At 40.6% G+C, this 19,540-nt stretch overlaps 2 protein-coding genes across 3 annotated transcripts in view; both read right to left on the bottom strand.

Annotated features, from left to right (window-relative positions):
* Positions 1–214: 214 nt before the first annotated feature.
* Positions 215–11,090, bottom strand: LOC118104744 (inter-alpha-trypsin inhibitor heavy chain H3). Of its 2 annotated transcripts, XM_035151838.2 has the most exons (22): positions 10,894–11,089; positions 8,661–8,696; positions 8,493–8,516; positions 7,400–7,557; positions 7,211–7,315; positions 6,952–7,114; positions 6,668–6,778; positions 6,420–6,548; positions 6,224–6,340; positions 5,950–6,118; positions 5,084–5,209; positions 4,755–4,936; positions 4,437–4,622; positions 3,942–4,081; positions 3,656–3,816; positions 2,994–3,128; positions 2,844–2,891; positions 2,443–2,556; positions 2,159–2,360; positions 1,534–1,709; positions 1,336–1,447; positions 215–887 (listed from the first exon to the last, which is right to left on the bottom strand). In XM_035151838.2, the coding sequence occupies exons 1-22, from the start codon at positions 11,032–11,034 to the stop codon at positions 749–751; spliced, it is 2,874 nt and encodes a 957-aa protein (XP_035007729.1). In that variant the 5' UTR covers positions 11,035–11,089; the 3' UTR covers positions 215–748. The 2 variants fall into 2 exon arrangements, with proteins under 2 accessions (XP_035007729.1, XP_035007730.1); XM_035151839.2 differs by lacking the exon at positions 8,493–8,516 and having other exon boundaries at positions 10,894–11,090.
* Positions 11,091–11,432: 342 nt separating this feature from the next.
* The window catches only part of LOC118104745 (inter-alpha-trypsin inhibitor heavy chain H3), a 10,511-nt gene continuing 2,403 nt past the window's right edge, over positions 11,433–19,540 (bottom strand). Inside the window, exons 4-24 of the mRNA XM_047339357.1 lie at positions 19,104–19,264; positions 18,806–18,910; positions 18,549–18,711; positions 18,330–18,440; positions 18,069–18,197; positions 17,842–17,958; positions 17,578–17,746; positions 17,343–17,468; positions 17,074–17,255; positions 15,954–16,139; positions 15,704–15,843; positions 14,747–14,907; positions 14,536–14,562; positions 14,305–14,331; positions 14,074–14,100; positions 13,916–13,969; positions 13,343–13,456; positions 13,063–13,264; positions 12,775–12,947; positions 12,053–12,164; positions 11,433–11,920 (exon numbers count right to left, since the gene is read on the bottom strand). Of these exons, the coding sequence (XP_047195313.1) occupies positions 11,782–11,920; positions 12,053–12,164; positions 12,775–12,947; positions 13,063–13,264; positions 13,343–13,456; positions 13,916–13,969; positions 14,074–14,100; positions 14,305–14,331; positions 14,536–14,562; positions 14,747–14,907; positions 15,704–15,843; positions 15,954–16,139; positions 17,074–17,255; positions 17,343–17,468; positions 17,578–17,746; positions 17,842–17,958; positions 18,069–18,197; positions 18,330–18,440; positions 18,549–18,711; positions 18,806–18,910; positions 19,104–19,264 (2,625 nt within the window). The 3' untranslated portion in view covers positions 11,433–11,781. The remainder of the gene's footprint in view (positions 11,921–12,052; positions 12,165–12,774; positions 12,948–13,062; positions 13,265–13,342; positions 13,457–13,915; positions 13,970–14,073; positions 14,101–14,304; positions 14,332–14,535; positions 14,563–14,746; positions 14,908–15,703; positions 15,844–15,953; positions 16,140–17,073; positions 17,256–17,342; positions 17,469–17,577; positions 17,747–17,841; positions 17,959–18,068; positions 18,198–18,329; positions 18,441–18,548; positions 18,712–18,805; positions 18,911–19,103; positions 19,265–19,540) is intronic.

Raw genomic sequence — 19,540 nt, 5'->3', positions numbered from 1 at the left:
TCAATGTTTTGCCCAAGGACACTTTAGAATGCGGAGTGGAAGAATCAAACCACCGACCCTCTGGTTTGTGGATGACCCCCTTCATGCCCTTGCGTGTGTAATGAGTCTTGATGTTTTTAATTTATTGTAGAGACTCCTCACTAAACAGTGTGGAGTGTGACAGAACTCAACTGGACACATCCAGTGTCTCTCTTGCAGTGAAACAAGGTAAATATTTTTACATAGAGAAATATTTATTTATTGCCAAGACATGTAAACAGAGTGTATTTGGTACAATAAGTAGAGGTACAGTACCACTAAAGCTTTACCAACTGTAATATTTAAGTCATTAGTGAATCTATAAAAAACACACACATTGCATTCAAGCTTTTCACAAGTTGCACACATTGGCATTGTTATTATCTGCCCATGTCACAGTTATATGATTAAAGCCAATACTGAGTTGTAAGAAATATCTACTGAATAATGTCCAGCTATTAAGTTTCATAGTTAACTGTTGAGAGATAACTGTTCAGTTATCTAAAAATAACATTAATGTTGCTAGAATTGGAATCACAAATTGTCATTTTGTATTATCTTCAAATAAATATGTCAGTGTCCCTGTTGTTTTAATAATTTTTGTCTCTGCATGTACATAATTGTTGAGTGATGACACACAAGTCGTGAGAATCTGCTATTTGTCACAACAAAACACTGTCACCATCACCTTAGTGTGACCCAAGTACAATTCTAATTCAAATTTTAAGATTCAAATTGTCTTATAAAGCCCTGACACAATGTAGTCTGAGGCTCTTCCATCAATGAGGCCTGCTCCATCATTGTCGACAAACCAGCAGGGAATACTTTCTCCATTCTTCACGTCCTGGCTGAAGTCCTTCTGCCAGTGTCTGTGGGGAAGAGAACACTGACGATTAGGTGTGTGTGTGTGTGTGTGTGTGCGTGGTCCAGGTATTACTCATGTTGTTTGGACCCAAATCTGTTTACACAGTCACATTATGGGGACTTATTTTTCTTATGGGGACAAAAAGCAAGTCCCCATACGTAATTCATTGAATTTTAAGGTGAAGACATGCTTTAAGGTTAAGGTTAAGGTTAGGGTTAGGGTTAGGGTTAGGGTTAGGGCTAGGTTTAGGTTAGATTTTAGTTAAGGCTATGGTTGGGCAAAGAGTCACTATGGTTAAGGTTAGAGTAAGTCTCCAGGACATCAATGCAAGTGTATGTATAGGTGTGTGAATGTGTGTGTGTGTGTGTGTGTGTGTGTGTGTGTGTGTGTGTGTGTGTGTGTGTGTGTGTGTGTGTGTGTGTGTGTGTGTGTGTGTGTGTGTGTATTTTCACCTCGTCACGTTGACTGCTTGTCCCTTCACATACATGGTGGCATCTAATTTCTCCTGGAGGTCACCTGGAATCAGGTCTGTCACCTCAAACTCAACCCCATGGTAGAACTGACCTGGATCAAAATAGCTTGTTTAATATCTTCTGATTTATTGAAAGTTAAGAATAAAAGCATGAAAACATGAAATAGCTGTTGCTGACCTAGCAGGCCATGAACTGAAGCAGAGACATGGTGGCTGTCCAGTGTGTAGAAGCCCAGGTAGTCCTGCTCATCCCGGAGTCTCTTCCATTTCTTTGTGTGTTTGATGACCGTAAATTTAATGAAGTGCTTCAGGGTCACGGTCAGGCTGCAGTTCTTTGTTAACTTGAGGTCCATGCTGGAAGAGATACAGAGAATCTGTGTTTGATCCTATCCACTGTTTAAATGTCCAAAACTTGGCTCAGCGCTGGAGGAGTACTGATACCAAAAGAGTGTGATTAAAAGGCTGAAACACCTCATGGCGCTATAGTCCACAACTGATGATATGTCCCTAACATCTGCTAGTGGTTGGCAACTTATCATCAAACGATTGTGGAAGACCTTCAAACATACAAGGGATTTTCTCCATTTTGTCTTGTTATAAAATAAAAAATCATTTAAGATCACATACTCATATTTTGCATATGAACTTGAGCTAATTAAGTGTATAATAAACACAACAAGTAACACCATTTTAACCTGTGGACAAAATAACAAATATCTATTTATATAATTGTAAAACATCTTATTTTAAATGTGTTACGGTGCATGAATTTTAGATAATATTTGCACAGCAGTTCTACTCACTTGTTTTCTTTGATAGAGGCTGTATCAGACCACAGCAGCTTGACATGTTTGCCATTGTGGAAGACGGAGATGTCCTGAGGGCTCACCTCCAGACTCACTCCCAGCTTCCGGTGGCTGATACCAAAACGCCCAAAGTAGGTTTTGGTAATACCATTTGGAACAACTTTCTTCTTGCCAATAATTTGGCCATTCACCAAAAAGCCTGAAGCATAAAGAAAATCTTTCATGTCATTGCTTCTTATGTTTTGATTCTTTTTACAACACATGGTAAATGAGTGACTAACCTGATTTGGGGTCTTTGACCAGAGTGAAAATGGTTCCTGGTTTGTCGTTGATGTTGAAGCACAGAGCGTCCTTTCTCTCTGGCAGCTCTATCATGAAATGAGGATCTCCATCCACTGCACAAGCATCATCGAAGAATCATGTCAGACAATCATCAGACTCAAATATGATATTAATAGTATTTGACTGAGCACTGTGGATCATCCCCTGACTTTTAATATGTAGTATGTGATAGATTTTTTAGAAAAAGATGAATAAAACTGAATAATTGAAATATCCTAGGTGTCATTGTCACATTGTGTCTGGTATGACTGGCCAATGCAATGATTTCATTTTAGAAGTTAAAAATAAACATGAATTATTTCAGTTTTTGATTAAAAAAAGAGTCAAGTTAGAAGCTTACCATCTGAATGACTACGAGAACTGGCAGCACGACTTGAGCCTGAGGAACCTGTTATCAAAAATAACAAAAGCAAACATCACATTGTCAAAGTTGTTCTGCCAAAGCGAGGTCGATAAGTTGTGTCATATAATTAAGTTAAAAGAGGTGTACCATGGCGAGATGAACTCTTGCGAGATGCACTCTGGCGAGATATAGTTTGGCTAGATGCAGTTTGGTGAGATGTACCGGGATGAGATGCACCTTGGTGAGATGTACCGTGGCGTCTCTCTGCTTCCTGTCGCTGGCCTGTAAAACAGTTAAAAAACACAAAGTTAGTTGGAAGCCATTGCCAAGTTGTATTGACACATACTGATTTAAAAGGTTTCTAATAATCTAATGTGATGTAAATTGGCAAATAAGAACATTCTGGTTTACTAATAAGTTAAGCAACTTGTCCATCCGTCCATTATCTATACCTCTTATCCGTTGAGGGTTAAGTGAGGGGGTTGGAGCCAATCCCAGCTAACATTGAGCTAGCATTGGGGTACAACCTGGAGAGGTTGCTAGCGAATCACAGGGCCAACACACCGAGACAAACCACCAATCACTCTCAGATTCCCACTCACAGTCTACAGTTAACCTAACCCCAATCTACTTGTCTTTGGACAGTGTGAGGAAGCCAGAGTACCAAGAGAAAACCGATGCAGACAAGGGCAGAGAACATGCACCACTGTGCTGCCCCTGCTAACCTTTACTATATCAATTCCTTTCTACTCCTGCAAATAAAAGAAAAAGAGCTGATAATAATTGATAACTGGTCACATGTCCCTTACTCTCAGTCAGCTTGTCAGCAATGAGAGGGCTCTCTGGTCCGTCCTCGGTTTCAGGCTTGGTGACCACCATGGAGGTGAGCGGGGTGACAAAGCTGTACTGCAGGGACATGTTCAAAACCTTAGCTGTTATAGCATCTTTCTCTTGCTGAGTACCAATGTCACTGGGAGACAGAAAAGAAAGATGGGATCAGTTGGAAGTTGAATAATGACATGTGAACTAATCTTTGAGTAATCTGTTCATCTCAATCTTGTCAAAGGTACAATATAAAGGTGAACGTGAACAAACCTGTTCTCCAGTAACTGCTGGATGGTGAGGTAGGCCCACAAACGCTCAGCAAAATCCCCAAAGATGTACTCTTGCTCTGGGTAGGTCACCTCCCAGTTTACCACATTGGCATTTCCCTGCACTTGTAAGTCTTTATCAGGCTGCAGAAACAAGAGATTTTTCAAAAACAGATGACAAGAGAGGGTAGTAAAAGTATGACTACAGTCACGCCAGCCGCTCTTCAAGAGTAAATGCTAACGTCAGCATGCTAAAAAGGTTGTAACGAGTACAGCTGAGTTAATGGTTTTGTACCTAGCAGTAGTGGACAAATGAATGTTTTAGCCAGGCGATGAAGTTTGAAGAAAAGTTCAGGAAAGTAAACCTGTCGGTTGGGCTACTTGTTGAGATTATTCAGTCTGGACCAATGTGTTATGTCAACCATCCTTGATAAATTAAGAGTACAATATGAAGAGCTTTCAATATTCAGTGTCGGCTACAACAAGATTAACTTCGTACCCCCTGGCCAAGCACTTCCACCAGGAAATTATCCATGTCATTGTCGCTCAGCCGACCGGACACCACGATCTCTGAGCCGTTAAACAACTGGCTGAAGTGGTTTTTGGTCAAAGAGTCCACTGCATTGTCAGGATAACGCAGGTCCACTTCCAAGAGCAGAGGGTTGGAAACCTCCTCATAGAAACCCTGGAAATAAGGCATAGCACAAGTCATGCAATATCTGTATTCTACATTCCCTTTAAGGTGCAGAGATAGATTGGCAAAGTTGTGCTAGACATCCCCTTTTCTGTTAATCTGTCATTTATTGTTTTACTCTACCTGGAGTTGAACAGCAGAATCTGAAGCTTCATATATTCTGCGGGCCAGTCCCTTATTTTGTCTGCTCATCACATCCAGGAAGGAGTAATCCACATTATTTCCGAATCCAAGACAGAACAGAGACATCTTCCCCTGGATAGCATCATGCACATTCTTTTGGATCGTTGTGGGGACAGACACACCTATATACAAGCACATGTGCACAAAATCAAATGACAAACTGTTAGCCACATATAAACTTGTTTTTAGTTAATCTACTTAATGTAGGTACAGAGACCTCTGACCTTCCAGACTAAAGTATTATCATCTTTCAAATCAAGAGAACTTACCGCTGTTTGGCATCCCATCAGTCAGTAAAATAATCATATCCACACTCCTCTCTGGACGTGTCTTCTCTTCTCTTTCTTTCACCAGCATGCTCACCGCCCTCAGTACGGCTCCATTGATATTGGTGGCTGAGAGGGAAAAGAAAAAATTATGGAGTAATTCCTCAGTATTTTCTAAATTTTCGCTACTAGGCTTAAAACATTCTGTAAATGACCCTGTTTCAGTCATATATAAAGGTCGGGGCTTGTGGACACTTGGATGACACCACACGAGCAGTATGGAGGCATGTTCTGTTTTTTTCTGTTGTTTTATTACGCCTAAAGAAGCGGTCATGATTGACTTCAATTGTATTGGATTTGGCTGCTACACTGTTTACACCTGAGACTCGAGAAGTGTTTTGTGGACTCAAACACTTCACCCAACCCCCGATTGGCATAGTGGTGAGTAGATGATGAGTGAATTTTCCTTTTTTACAGTGAACTATCCCTTTAAAGAGACAGGAGCTAAAACCAAGTGTTGCAGACAGTGGCTGAAAAGAGGAGCCGCAGCAATGGACAGTATGAGGAAAGTGATACATATTCTGAACACTAGAGCATGTAAACCTTTTCAAGTAATAACTCAAATTAAATTGATTAACCTGAATATGCATAAAATATGTCTCCTTTGAATGGAAAACAGACAGATTAAAGGCAGAAGACTTTTATGTCAAATAAATATACATAGTAACATTATGCATCTGTAAAAACATATTTAGATTTTTTTTAAACGCTATGAATAGTAAATTGTTGATATTCAAACAGGATTTCTATTAATTTGCATTGAACAAACCATATTGCAGGGAATTTGGTGTCACTTGTTTTTCTCATACCTCCATTGTCTCTTATCTTCCTGACGTAGGCAATGGCTTCAACCACGTTTTCCTTTGTTGCTTTAGTAAGAGAGTTCTTCCAGGTGATAATGTTGTTGTCAAACACGATGAGAGCAAAGTGGTCCTCCACATGGAGGTCTTCCAGAATGGCGACCAATGCGTCCCTCGTCTGCAAAGGTTCACAGTTTAATACATAAAGAGAATCATAGACTGATGCCTGCAGTATGGAGCTTGCTTACCCCCCACCCCACCCCCACACACACACATATTTTACCTGTGCCATCTTCCTTCCACTCATTGATCCGCTCCTGTCAATCACAAACACCACATTCTTTGGGACTCTGCGCAGGTCAGGGGGAGCAAAGAAGTGCACAAAGTATCCATTCACAATCTGCAGGGCGGTAAAGAAATGAATCAACACTCATTTGTGATTCTTATGTGCTGTTGTAAAGACTTTGTTGGGAGCTGACCTGAACTTCTCCCAGGCCCTCCTCTCTTTTCACATCATAGTTGATGAGGAAATCTCCATCAATTATGTTCCCCTCACATTCTGGACACACTCTCTGCTGCTCCAGTGTTGGCGAGAAAGAAATGTGGGCCTGAGATACAGAGAGATTCATTTGACATTATTCGACACATCTTTACTTAAATTGTACTAAAAAAGATCATAAAATAATTTTTGAAGAACGGAAGCATGGAAATCTTTGTAATCCTTTACCTTTGTGTCAGTAACTGTTTTCTCCACCAAGGAAAGCAGGTCATTGGTGAGGAAAGTTGCTGAGGCGTCAAGAAAAGTGAAGCCCCGAGGCTCGTAGATGTTTGCTGCAATCTGTCTCCACACACACACACACACACACACACACACACACACACACACACACACACACACACACACACACACACACACACACACACACACACACACAAAATTACACACAATGAGGCAGCTTCTCTTTTACCAAATGTTGTTATTTTGAAAGATAAAACAGGAGAGAGTAGAACCTGAAAGTCCTGCACCGGCTGTTTCAGTTTAACTCGAGTCACAATCTCATACTGGCCCAGTTTCCTCTGAAGGAGTTCCTCATAGGTCAGAATAAAAACCACTTTATTATTGGCTGCTATGTTGACAGACACTGAAAACACCTCCATCTTTCTCCCAGAGGCCCTGAAAGAATACACAGAGCACATAATTCACAGCTTTCTGATGTTACAGTGTGTTTGTAATACTGGGCTTATATATATTCAACCTCGTCTGACTCACTTGACCAGTCCAGCAGTCTGTCCAGAGGAAACAGCCTTCTCATACTGTTTCTTAGCTTTCTCTTTCTCCTTCACCTCCCCGACATACACCTGACCTTCAATCTCCCTGAGAGACAAAATGACACGGGTTAAACCCAGAGAAACTTGTAGCTTATGCTCAATTGTCAAAAGTCCTGAGGTTTGAACTGACATGCTGAAGTTGGTGATGAAGGCGGTCTTGGGCAGCTCCACCTCAAAGAAGATTTCCTGCGAGGAGTTTGCTTTGTTCAGAGCCTTGGAGGTCATGACGGTGTGGGCGAAACGAGACGTCACCGTGCACTCCACGGTGACACTGTACACCTCCACCACCTGAGAGGATGAAGGGAGATGTAATTTCGGCATGGTTGTCGAGTAAAATGTTTTGTTTACGGGGCGTCAGCATCAGTAAATCGTAACCACTATGATTACAGCAAATAACCAAGACTAGTGGAGGACTGGCAGGCTCTGTCTTATCTCTCAGGAAGTGTCCTGACATTTATGAAGGACCAAAAATGAGTATGAGTATAAATGAATAAAAAAAAGCAGAAGTTAATAATGAAATACAAAATATTTCTTTCTGTATTTGTACATTTAATAATTATTATGTTCTATATATTTTTTTAAAAATGTATTTCATCATTGATTAATTAATTTATCTATTAAATTTTATATTAATTTGTCAATATATTTTTGTATTTGTACATATATTTATATATTTATGTTTGTACTTCTAAACCTTCTAATTTCTACATTCATGTATTTATCAGTTCTGTTATTCTAATTCAGCCTAAAGCCTGATTGGTTATAGCGGCGTCATCTTGTCCCTAATTTTGTCCCTAATAGAAACGATTCACGTCAAGAAACAGGAAGAGTTTACTTTAAAACATGAGATGAAACTAACAATTACTCGTGATGCAGATAGGAATCAAATACAGATGGAGAAATCTCTTCCAGCCTTTTTATTGTCACGTGAAGTACAGAGGAAATAAAAGCATGCCAGTGGACACAGGGGAGGGGAGAGCGGAACAAGTGGCATCTGGAACCAATGTGGTTTATGGGAAATGTGGACTTAATTTCGCAACCGGTAACAATACCAAACAATACCACTACTGTGAGAGAAGCTACCAGTCATCTTGACCACAGCCTCATGTTTATTCAATTATCATATTCAGATTTGAATCTGATCCATGAACAAATGTAAAAGCTTTGCTGTTAGTCAGACCCCCTGTCCCGATTTTACGTCAATAGAAAAATTAGTTCCTTACGTTTGTAGAGTTTGTGCTTCTTCTCTATAGAGAAAAAAGAGACAAATTATATTTTCATAATAAACATTGTCCGCTTTGAGTTTTGCAGAAAGGCATGACCAGAAAGAAGGAAAGAAAGAAAGATTTGTAAAATGGCAGTTTAAACTGTGATGAATAAAAGTTTAATACCTTTATTGACCTGGTTGCCATAGTTTCTTGGGTCTCCTGAAACAGAGCATAGAGTTACTTTGATGTGCACCATATTAGACATCCCTTAATTAGACATTTGTTAACCATTGGATACAGCCTGACCTGAAACAATGTGTCAAACAATCACTTATTGCAATTACAAGTGTCCATGCTGTTGATAGTCTTCATCAGTCGTACTACAGTCGCCTCCTCTGTGTTTCCCAAAATGTCGGCCGAATGTCAAATAAACAGGTTCATCAGGAATATTAAGGGAGCTTTGCTGCAGCATGCCGAGAAGTAACAATCAGACAGATGACGTATAACAAGTGTGGGAAAAGAACCTTAGATGTAAAGGTCACACACAAACACAGACACACAGAAAGGGAAGGTGATGAGTGAAATCTGTGCTCCACACACTTTAGTTCAGTTCAACCATTTGGACGTGACGGCCCCTCTGTGCCCTTTTTCCAGCTGGGGCTATGATGCACTAGATTTCTAGAGCTTGAAAATGTGACATTCTTAATGTGTTCTGTGGAGGTGGGGGAACAAGGTGCTGAGCTGAGGTCACTGAAGAATGGCTGTTGAACTGAAGGATGACCATGTTGGCAGATGAATACATGTGCACGCAGGGCGTCACGTTTACCATCACAGGTCATCTGCTTTAGAGGTTCAGTGTGTCCGATTTAGTGGCATCTATTGGTGAAGGTGCATATTGCAGCCCACTGAGTATCCCTCCTACCACCTCCTCTTTACAGTGTTAAGAAGAACCTGTAAAGGCCTTTTTAATGTAAAAACATGAGAGGCTGTCTCTAAAACCAGTGTTTGGTTTGTCCAGTCATGTAGAAATATGGCCTCCTCCCTGGTAGGATGAGCCTCTCTGATATAGATATATAGAGGACTCCTTCTGAGTTAACAAGAACACAAAAAATTGTACTTTCACATGGTTATACATAAATGAAAACATAATTATCATAACTGCTGATAGTTCCCCTAAATCCTACACACTGGACTTTTAAATGCGTGAATAGACATGTCTTTAGTCAATCCATGCAGGAGTATGATATCACTTTATCTATACTGTATGTCTTGAACCTTGGTTTTCTATGAAAGTTCTATCTGCAGCAAATATCACGATTCAAGTAAATGTTGTAAAAAGATGTGTGCACACATTTATGAATGAAATTTTAAATGAAAGACACGGAAAAGGTGTACGTATCATTTTGGCCATCTGACAAATTTATCAAACCTACACTCTCGTCAACATTGTGACCACATTGTACAAGACCCATCTCACAAATGGTGACATGCACATAGAAGATCACTGTTAATGCGCAATGCACACAAGCCTTTTGTTACAAAAATGAGGACTGGAAATTTGACTTGGACTTGACTCCTGAAGATCAGACTTAACTTAGGACAAGCATGTAAAATCAAGTCTGAATGTTTGACCTGGTAAAAATATGAAAATGGTACAAAGTTAATAAGACAGACATGAGTTTAGTGACTGCACCAAAGTAGTAAGCCTTTATAAGTTTAAATTGCGGCCAATAAAGCTTTGGAGGGAAAATAATCAAAATGCACATAATTTGAGGGGTCACTATTCTGATGCTGAAACATCTTGAATCTTGCAGTAAAGATTCAACATGGATCTGGGACCATGAGTTCGATGACGTGCATTAACAGACCTGAGACTTGACATTGACAGCGACAAACTCAAAAACAGCACATGCAAAACTGCTGTTTTAGTCTGATGAGGATTTTCTGAATGAAGCTTCATTGTCCCTACAGGTAAAAAGTCAAATCACCTGCAAACAGCAAAATTGTCTTAAAATGCCTCCCACATCAATGATTTTTAACTTTTTAAAATGCTTTTTTAAGGATGCCAGTGTTCCTGCAGTTGACTGGGTCACTGCTGCTTTAGCATCTTTTTTATTTGATTTTCTGTGGCACTCCTCTGATTTTCTGCAAAGCCGTGGCGATTGTGCCTGATAAACAGATCTTCCATTTGTTACTTTCTGTCACAAACAAAAGGGCTGTGGCAGTGAGCCAGCACTGCGAAGCAAATCACTTCCTGCATGCCAGGGGATTCGGCATGGGAAAGTTGTAGCTCTTACAGCTACAGATGCTTTCATAAACAATGCATATACTCATCACCTCAGCATCTGACGTAGAAAATAACTAATCAGAGATTTGTATATAGGCAGTTGCTGCACACATAACTTATGTTAAATACCTGTGGCAGAGCATCACTCCTGGAAGCGAGCAGAGCTCCCCGGGCCTTAGCTGGAAGGCAGATGCAGACGCAAACCCACAACAGGAGGACTCTCCACACAACAGTCATGCCTGGGAAACAGAAGTGCCTCTCCCCTGGCATGGCTGAGAACAAGTGAGGAAGGAATCTGAGGCATGTGGGGATCAAGTCTTCCAGTAAGAGTTGTACTCCGCCCACACTGTGCAGGAGGAGGGACCCTCCATGTCCAAAGCTCTTGTTTTCAGTATGATTGTGTGAGTAGGCATGCGTAGTTTCCCATAAATTGCATGCATGTGTGTGTATGTTTGTGTGTGTGTTATGCTTAGCCAGTCCCAACTTGCCCATAGGTGTGTACTCATGTATTTACTTCATGCAAGGTTACATATACAGCAAGATTTTCATCCAATATTTATTGTGGTTCGGTGGGAATAGTTCCTGTAGCTGAACAATAATCAAAGACATTTGCCACAAATAGGATTTTCTCTTTCTGCGTGTTTAACCATGAATAAATATTTCACCAATTTGTTGCCATAGAGATCAAATTTATTAGGTGCCATGTTTTTTAGTAGACTTTACATGAACTGTAATAAACCATTTCATCAAAGTTTCCGTGCATAAAAACTGTATGGATCCAAAGACTTTAAAACAGAAGTTTAACTAATAGAAATTTAGCTTTAGTCCATCTTTAAGAACAGTGTATTCCATGTATTCCACGACAAATGAGCCTGTCTCACAGTGCTTGTCACTGTTTTGGGATTCCCTTACTTCCCATTCTTATATTGAGTATATGACTGTGAAGGTACTGCTATTTTAATAACGTTTTTATCACTATGATGGGTTCTGTGTTTGACACTGATGTGTAACCTGTGTTTAAGCGGTTTTGAAAAGTCCTGACACAATGTAGTCTGCTGCATCTCCGTCGATGAGGCCTGTTCCGTTACTGTGAATGAACCAGCAGGGAACATTTTCTCCGACCTTCACGTTCCTCCTGAAGTCTCTCTGCCAGCCTCTGTGGACCAAGGCAGAAACGTCATGTAGACCAAGCGATGTTTACAAAGCAAGGGCCGGTTATTCATTTTTGGACACACTTTGCATTCAAACTCTTCCACGGTGAGGTGGGACACTTATCTGAGACATGTACCTGGTCACGTTGAGTTCCTGTCCCTTCACGAACATGGTGGCGTCTGGTTTCTCTGGGACTTCTCCTGGACGCAGGTCAGTCACCTCATATTCAATCCCGTGATAGAACTGACCTGGAGGAGAAGCCGACATTTACAGGTAATATTTGTTAATATTAATTTCAATAATGTTATTCCTTTTTTCTGCTATAAAGAGACACCGCTTTAAATGTTGTAAATACTAAATGCTGCTATATGCCTTAAACCATGCAGTCTAGTTCTAAGTAAGGCCTCATCCATACTACGATTTCGCTTGAAATTAAAATGATCCCTGTCCTCACAAGCGTTTTGGCTACGAATCAGTTTTAATTCCTGTCCATACTTAGGGGCCTGAAAACGCATATCACATGACCACTCACACACTCTGGGCATGCACGTGCCAATGTTAACAGGAATTGCAGCAGATTACTCGACTAAACGGCTTGGCCAGTTGTTTTCTTCTGGAAGGGGATCATGTGACCTGAGCCTGACGAATCAGCGAAGGCTACATCATGATTGAAAAGACCCAAACAGCAAGCAGTTGTGAGTGTCCATACTAAAACATGCAGCCAGCAGCTTTTCCAAATGTCTCTGTTTTAACATCTCTGAAACTAGGTACGGAAACCAGGTGTATCCGTAGCAGAGTTGATGCATTTTTAATGAAAGCGTAGCATTATGGATGTAGCATATGAGCGTCACGTTGTACCTAGCAGGCCGTGAACAGCAGGGGAGAGGAGATGGCTGTCCAGGGTGTAGAAACCCAAGTAGTCCTGATGGTACGGATGCTTCTGCCACACTTTGTGCAGCAGGATCACAAACTTCACTGAATCTTTTAGAGTTACCGTTAGGCTGCGATCCTTCTTCACAAGAAGATCCACGCTGGAGGAGAAAAGAGAAGAGTTCATTCTGAGCCTGGATTTCACATTTCATATTACTCATGTAGAGCGATGGTTCTTTGAGCGACGGAGAAGCATGCAATGGTGCAGCCACTCACTTGGGTCCTTTGAGAGAGCCTGTGTCAGACCACAGCAGCTTCACCCATTTGCCATCCTGGAACACTGAGATCTCATGAGTGCTGACCTCCAGCCTCACCCCCAGAGTGCGGTGGATGATGCCAAACCGCCAGAAATAGGTGTTGATTTTACCATCGAGGGGAATTTTCTTGTCCCCAATTGTCTGGCCATTCACCAAAATACCTGAGGAAACAATTCACTACAATATATGATTGAATGAGAAAAAATTTACATTGTATTTAATACTGGTCTTGGGCTGACCTGACTCTGGGTCTCTAACCAGTGTGAAAATGGTTCCTGGATTGTCGTTGATGTTAAAGCACAGAGCGTCGTCTCTGTCTGGCAGCTCTATCATGAAATGAGGATCTCCATCCACTGCAAGTGATACCAGAGCACAATGACAGTAATGAATATGATTTCATTCATATAATATAGAGGATGGCTTTAATATATAATATTTATAGTGATGATGTCAAACAGCCACGCGGTGAGGCAGTACAGCAGGTACAGCTGTGCTTTGATCTAAATGCTAATAACAGCAGCAGGCTATGCTCACAATAGCGATGCTAAAAAGTTGACCTATAGCATTTAATGTTTACCATTAGAGGATAAAGTCCATCGTATTCATTGCTTGAGGACCGTGAATATCTATAAAATATTATGTGTCAATACATAGGTGAAGATATTAACCTGCCTGTGGCGCTAATTGAAAAGTCAGAGGATCCAAAAGTCATCAATTACATGAAGGACTGACAGAACAACTGACCGATAGTGCCATAGCCATCCAGGTTGATGAAAATGGCCAACATACCAAACCCGTAGCCCATTGCTTACCAAAATATGAAGGTGAAGAATAAGTGTTCGAAACCGGGGTTAAAACTGGATATGCTAGATACAGGAATAATAAAGAAAAAAGCAAATTAATAAAGTGAAATTACTTAAACATATACATCTTTTTTAATGCTACAGGACAAAAAACATTACTGTCTTACCCATTCTCCTGGCCTGTTGTGTTTGCGCTGTCAAAAAAAGAACAAATTAATACCTTGTACAGTTCAAGTTGACCAAAATATGTAGGTGAAGAATAAGTGTTCAAAACCGGGGTTACAAATCGATGCGCTCGATACAGGAATAATAAAGAAAAAAGCAAATTAACAAAGTGAAATTACTTAAACATATACATCTTTTTTTATGCTAGAGGACAAAAAACATTACTGTCTTACCCATTATGTCAGCCTGTTGTCTTTGTGCTGTCAAAAAAATAACAAATTAATACCTTCTACAGTTCAAGCTTACCAAAATATGTAGGTGAAGAATAAGTGTTCTAAACCGGGGTTACAAATCGATGTGCTCGATACAGGAATAATAAAGAAAAAAGCAAATTAATAAAGTGAAATTACTTAAACATATACATCTTTTTTTATGCTACAGGACAAAAAACATTACTGTCTTACCCATTTTGTCAGCCTGTTGTCTTTGCTCTGTCAAAAAAAGAACAAATTAATACCTTGTACAGTTCAAGCTGAAGCAGTATAGCCTCTACTGGTTAGTTAACTGAATAGAATGTTACAAAAAATATGAATTCAATGGCCAGTGATGCCTGTGAACGTATTACAGTAAATGTTGGTCTGCATCACTCTTTAAAGCCTTTCTCTTTCCCTTTACCCTCTGTCAGCTTGTCGGCAATAAGAGGGCTTTCAGTCCCGTCCTCGGTTTCAGGTTTGATGACCACCATGGAAGTGAGAGGGGTGACGAAGCTGTATTGCAGAGACATGTCCAATGCCTTTGCTGTAGCATTGACTTTCTCGTCTGGTGTTCCACTCTTGCTGCAGGATGAAAAAAGATATTGAAGCTGCAACAAATGACACCTGAATTTAGAAAACGATAATAGAATCTATAAATGAATATTACAAGCTTATTTAAGTGCTTACAGACAATGGCCAAAGAGTATCATTTTCATCTGCCTTCATTCCACAAATGTCTGTCTGTCTGTATGTGGACTGCATATCTCAAGAACCATTCATCTACTTCACACTTGGCATGTGTATTGTAAATTGTCAGAGGAAGTGCAGTGCAGACTTTGGTGCAATTTGGTGCTGCTATACATTCATCATTAATAAAAATGTATTTAACAAACAGGCGAGCAGCTCCCTGTAGCAGTCAGTGGGGACATGTGGCTTTGGAGTCTGGGCCCGGAGTTGAATGTGTTTTTCTTTATCTGTCTCCAGATCATTTAGATAAATTGATTATTATCATTTCACCATATAAGAGATACACAGGGGCTGATCTCTATCAAGGCAACAACATTCATAGAATTATTTCCTCTTTAGCAATTTGTCTTTAAAGTAAAGCACAATGTTTTGTTGCTGTAACGCTTTGTGGAATTAGAGAGGTTTTATTTTGAAAAGTTGTGACTTTGAGTCTGAATACAACGTCCAGCAACCAAACAATGTAAAGTGACAGTATATTGTAGAACTTTTGCTGGTCTGGAGAATTACCACAGGACAAACAAACAGCCCATTCCAAACAGACATGTTGAGAACAGGCACTGCGCTAGTAAGACGAATGGAAATGATTTTCAAGCTAAAGCAACTCAGATTAACCTAAAGGACTCAAACAAACCTCTTGTCCAGTAATTGCTGGATGGTCAGATAGGCCCACAGGCGCTCTGTGAAGTCCCCAAAGATGTACTCCTCATCTGGGTACACAACATTCCAGTTCAGAGCACTGGCTTCGCCCTGCACTTCGTACTTTTCCTCAAACTACGGGGAAGAGAAAACAGGAAGAAATGCAAGCAATTTGAGAAATAATCAACAAGTTTTCTCTCCATCTTAGCATTGTCTCCAAATTTCAGCCATTTCCCTCTTCTCACCCCCTCGCCGAACACCTCCACCGGTAAGTTGTCCAGGTCGTTGTCTGTCAGCCGACCAGCCACCACAATCTCCGAGCCATTAAAAAGCTGGCTGAAGTGGTTGGTTGTCAAAGAGTCTACTGCATTCTCAGGATAACGCAGGTCCACCTCCAAGAGCAGAGGGCTAGAAACGTCCTCGTAGAAACCCTGAAATTGTTGCATACACACATTGTTTAAAATTTATTTGTCCAAAATGTGCTAATTAAATGGCTGTTTATTTTAATCTGCCAGGGAGCTTATGTATTTGCCACTGTGTGATTGTTAATTTGTTTGTTTGTTTTTTCATTAGCAAGATTACATAAAAACTACAGAACAAATTTCCATGAAATTTGATGGAGGGATGGGACATGAAAGAAACAACCCATTCCACTTTTGGCGTGGATCACGTCCGTGGGGGATAATCCAGGATTTTTTGTATAACTTTTTTTTACATTGCCAAACATTTCACCAATTCCCTGAATAATTGAGGATCTTGATGAAAAACAAATTCAAGCATATTTTGGGGATTTTCAATGTGGTTTGTAAACTGTATAATGTATATATATATAAATACATACATACACACTCTGTATATACAGTATTCTATTAGATTTTTAAATTTGTGTTATGTTGAGCTCTATCTTATTCTAATGTACTGTTATTTAAATAAATTGTATTCAAAATTTAAATGAGTCTTTTTTTTACTTTTAACTGTACTTTATATTTGGTTTATAACATTGCCCTTACTGTTTAGCTGAGCTCTCCTCTTGACCACACATTGTACCGTTGACCTCAACCTTGTGTTAACTTACATACAACAGTAAAACCTGAACTTGGTCTCATAAGGGGGTAGAATGTTTTTCTGCTGCTCTACAGTAACAAATAGGGCAACAAACCTGAGACAAACATCAATGTGTAGCTGAGGTAATGTTCAGTCGGTCGCTAATCAGCAGCAGTGTATTTGTATCTTCAATACTTTTAGGATTGTGTCCAAACGATCATTTCGGTCATGTGGAATTCAAGGGGAGAGCCATTCCAGTTTAAATTCAAAATTACAAAAAACTATTGGCTCAGAATTGTAGTCAGAGTCTAATTCCTCCACCTGAAGTTGAATGGCTGAATCTGAAGCTTCATATATTCTGCGGGCCAGTCCTTTGTTTTGTTTGCCCATCACATCCAGGAAGGAGTAGTCCACATCATCGCCAAACCCAAGACAGAACAGAGACATGTTTCCTCCGATGGCAAAACGCATATTCTCCTGGATCTTCTGGAGGTTAGTCTCTCCTTCAAAGCCAGAGATACAACATCCACAGGTTTAATGCTACATTGATCAAATATATCCAACAGTATGTGCACACTCAACATCCTCACCATAATTTGGCATTCCATCAGTCATTAAAATAATCATATCACTACTCCTTTCAGGGAGCCTCTTCTCCTTCCTGTCATGGACCAGCATTCTCACACCTGTCAACACTGCGTCATTGATATTGGTTCCTAGAAGGAAAACGCAAACAGTCACATGTCTCGTATCAGGATACATTTCTATCATTGAAGAAATAAAGAAGACATTTGGGATAAAAGTGCCACTTGTTATTCTCTTAACCTCCATCGTCTCGTATGTGCCTCACGTAGACCCTGGCCTCATCCACATTTTCCTTGGTAGCTTTGCTAAGTGAGCCCCTCCAGCCAGTTATATAATTGTCAAACAGGATCAGGGCAAAGTGGTCCTCCTCGTGGAGGTCTTTGAGGATTTCCAGCATTGCCTCTCGTGTCTACAAAGGAGTACAAGGTCAGAGGTCACAGTGTGTGCATGTGCACGTCAATACATCAGAACTACATCAACATATAAAATTAAAAGGCCTCTCACTTGGGCCATCTTTCTCCCACCCATTGATCCGCTCCTGTCGATCACAAACACCACATTCTTTGGGAGTCTGGGCAGCTCAGGTGGAGCGAAGAAGTGCACAAAGTATCCATTCACAATCTGAAGGGAAGATGATCATGATTTACATGAAGGAATGAAACAAATTAATCACAGATTCATCAATATTTGTTTAATTTGTGCAGCAGACACTGAGTTTAGTGACAGCTGACCTGAATGTCCCCAAAGCCCTTTGCTCGGTTTACGTCATATTTGATGACAAAATCTCCATCAATGAGTGTTCCATCACAACCTGGACACTTTCTCTGCTGCTCCACAGTTGGTGAGAACGAGATGTGTGCCTGATATAGGGATAAACACACTGAGCTCAGCTTGTTCTTTATTATTCTTGGGCCAGAAATGCTGGTGAATGTGAAGCAAAGGAAGTGAAACCTAAATTGTTTTGAATTCTGAAGGGCTACTGTGCCACGCACCTTTTTGTCTGTGACGGTTTTGTCCACCAGGGGGAGCAGTTCATTAGAAAGGAAGGTTGCATGGGCATCAACAAACGTAATGCCCTGAGGCTCGAAGATATTTGTCACAATCTGTCTCCTCACACAAACAGACATACACATCATTTGTGAGGACAAACTTTCATCCAGGATCATTTAAATCACCATAAGGTAGAAATAGAATCATGAGCAGAGATGCACCTGAAACTCCTGGACCAGGGTTTTGGGTTTAACTCGAGTTAAAATCTCATAATGGCCCAGTTTCCTCTGAAGGAGCTCCTCATAGGTCAGAGTGAAGGTCACGTTACTATTGGCTGCGATGTTGACAGAAACTGAGAACTTCTCCATCTTTCTCCCAGAGGCCCTGAAATAAAACACAGATATAAGTGATAGCTGCAGATGTGCAGATAGTGTTTGGAGGGCTGGGTTTATGTATTTCTTCATCTCCAGAGACTCACTTGACCAGTCCAGCAGTCTGTCCAGAGGAAACAGCCTTCTCATACTGTTTCTTGGCTTTCTCTTTCTCCTTCACCTCCCCGGCATACACCTGACCTTCAATCTCCCTTTTAAAGAGACAGAGAGATGAGAACTGCATGATGCAACTTAAGAAAAGTAAATAAACTGGGTCATTTTAGTTAAAATCAGCTTTAGAGCATAATTGTAAAAGTAAGCAGGAAGAATGATTGTGTCATAAACAGAATGTGTTAACATGCTGGAGTGCGGAGAGAGTTGAAATGAGAGTGGGGAAGTACTGACATGCTGAAGTTGGTGATGAAGGCGGTCTTGGGCAGGTCCACCTCAAAGAAGATTTCCTGCGAGGAGTTTGCTTTGTTCAGAGCCTTGGAGGTCATGACGGTGTGGGCGAAACGAGACATCACCGTGCACTCCACAGTGACACTGTACACCTCCACCTGAGACTGAAAGGAAGGATGAGTGGAAAGACAGAAACTCTCATGAAAATGAGAAGCTTGCATTCAGGGTTCAATATTAATAAATATGGAATAAACAGGCGACCAGCACTCTGTAGCAGTCATTGGGGGTGGGGCAGTGTGCCTTCAGTCTGTGGACCAAGTTGAACAGTTCTTCTTCTACATCCTTGGATAAACTACAGCAGTGCTCAGAAACTGTCAAACCGTGGTTCAGAATCGCTGCAAGACCTTTTTGATGACTTTTGATTATTTTTCTTTCACCAT

Source organism: Hippoglossus stenolepis, chromosome 3, assembly GCF_022539355.2.
Source record: "Hippoglossus stenolepis isolate QCI-W04-F060 chromosome 3, HSTE1.2, whole genome shotgun sequence".
In the NCBI taxonomy this organism is placed as follows: domain Eukaryota; kingdom Metazoa; phylum Chordata; class Actinopteri; order Pleuronectiformes; family Pleuronectidae; genus Hippoglossus; species Hippoglossus stenolepis.
Note: the sequence above shows the minus strand (reverse complement) of the source record. Positions and strands in the feature narration are given on the sequence as shown.

What these genes read in the sequence shown, in the direction of transcription:
- LOC118104744 (XM_035151838.2), bottom strand. Translation starts at nt 11,034, where the DNA reads ATGCCAGGGGAGAGGCACTTCTGTTTCCCAGGCATGACTGTTGTGTGG. An exon ending in TTCTCGTAGTCATTCAGATG is followed by an intron (nt 2,557 to 2,843) that starts GTAAGCTTCTAA and finishes ATGCTTGTGCAG; the next exon opens with TGGATGGAGATCCTCATTTC. An exon ending in CAAGCAGTCAACGTGACGAG is followed by an intron (nt 888 to 1,335) that starts GTGAAAATACAC and finishes TCTTCCCCACAG; the next exon opens with ACACTGGCAGAAGGACTTCA.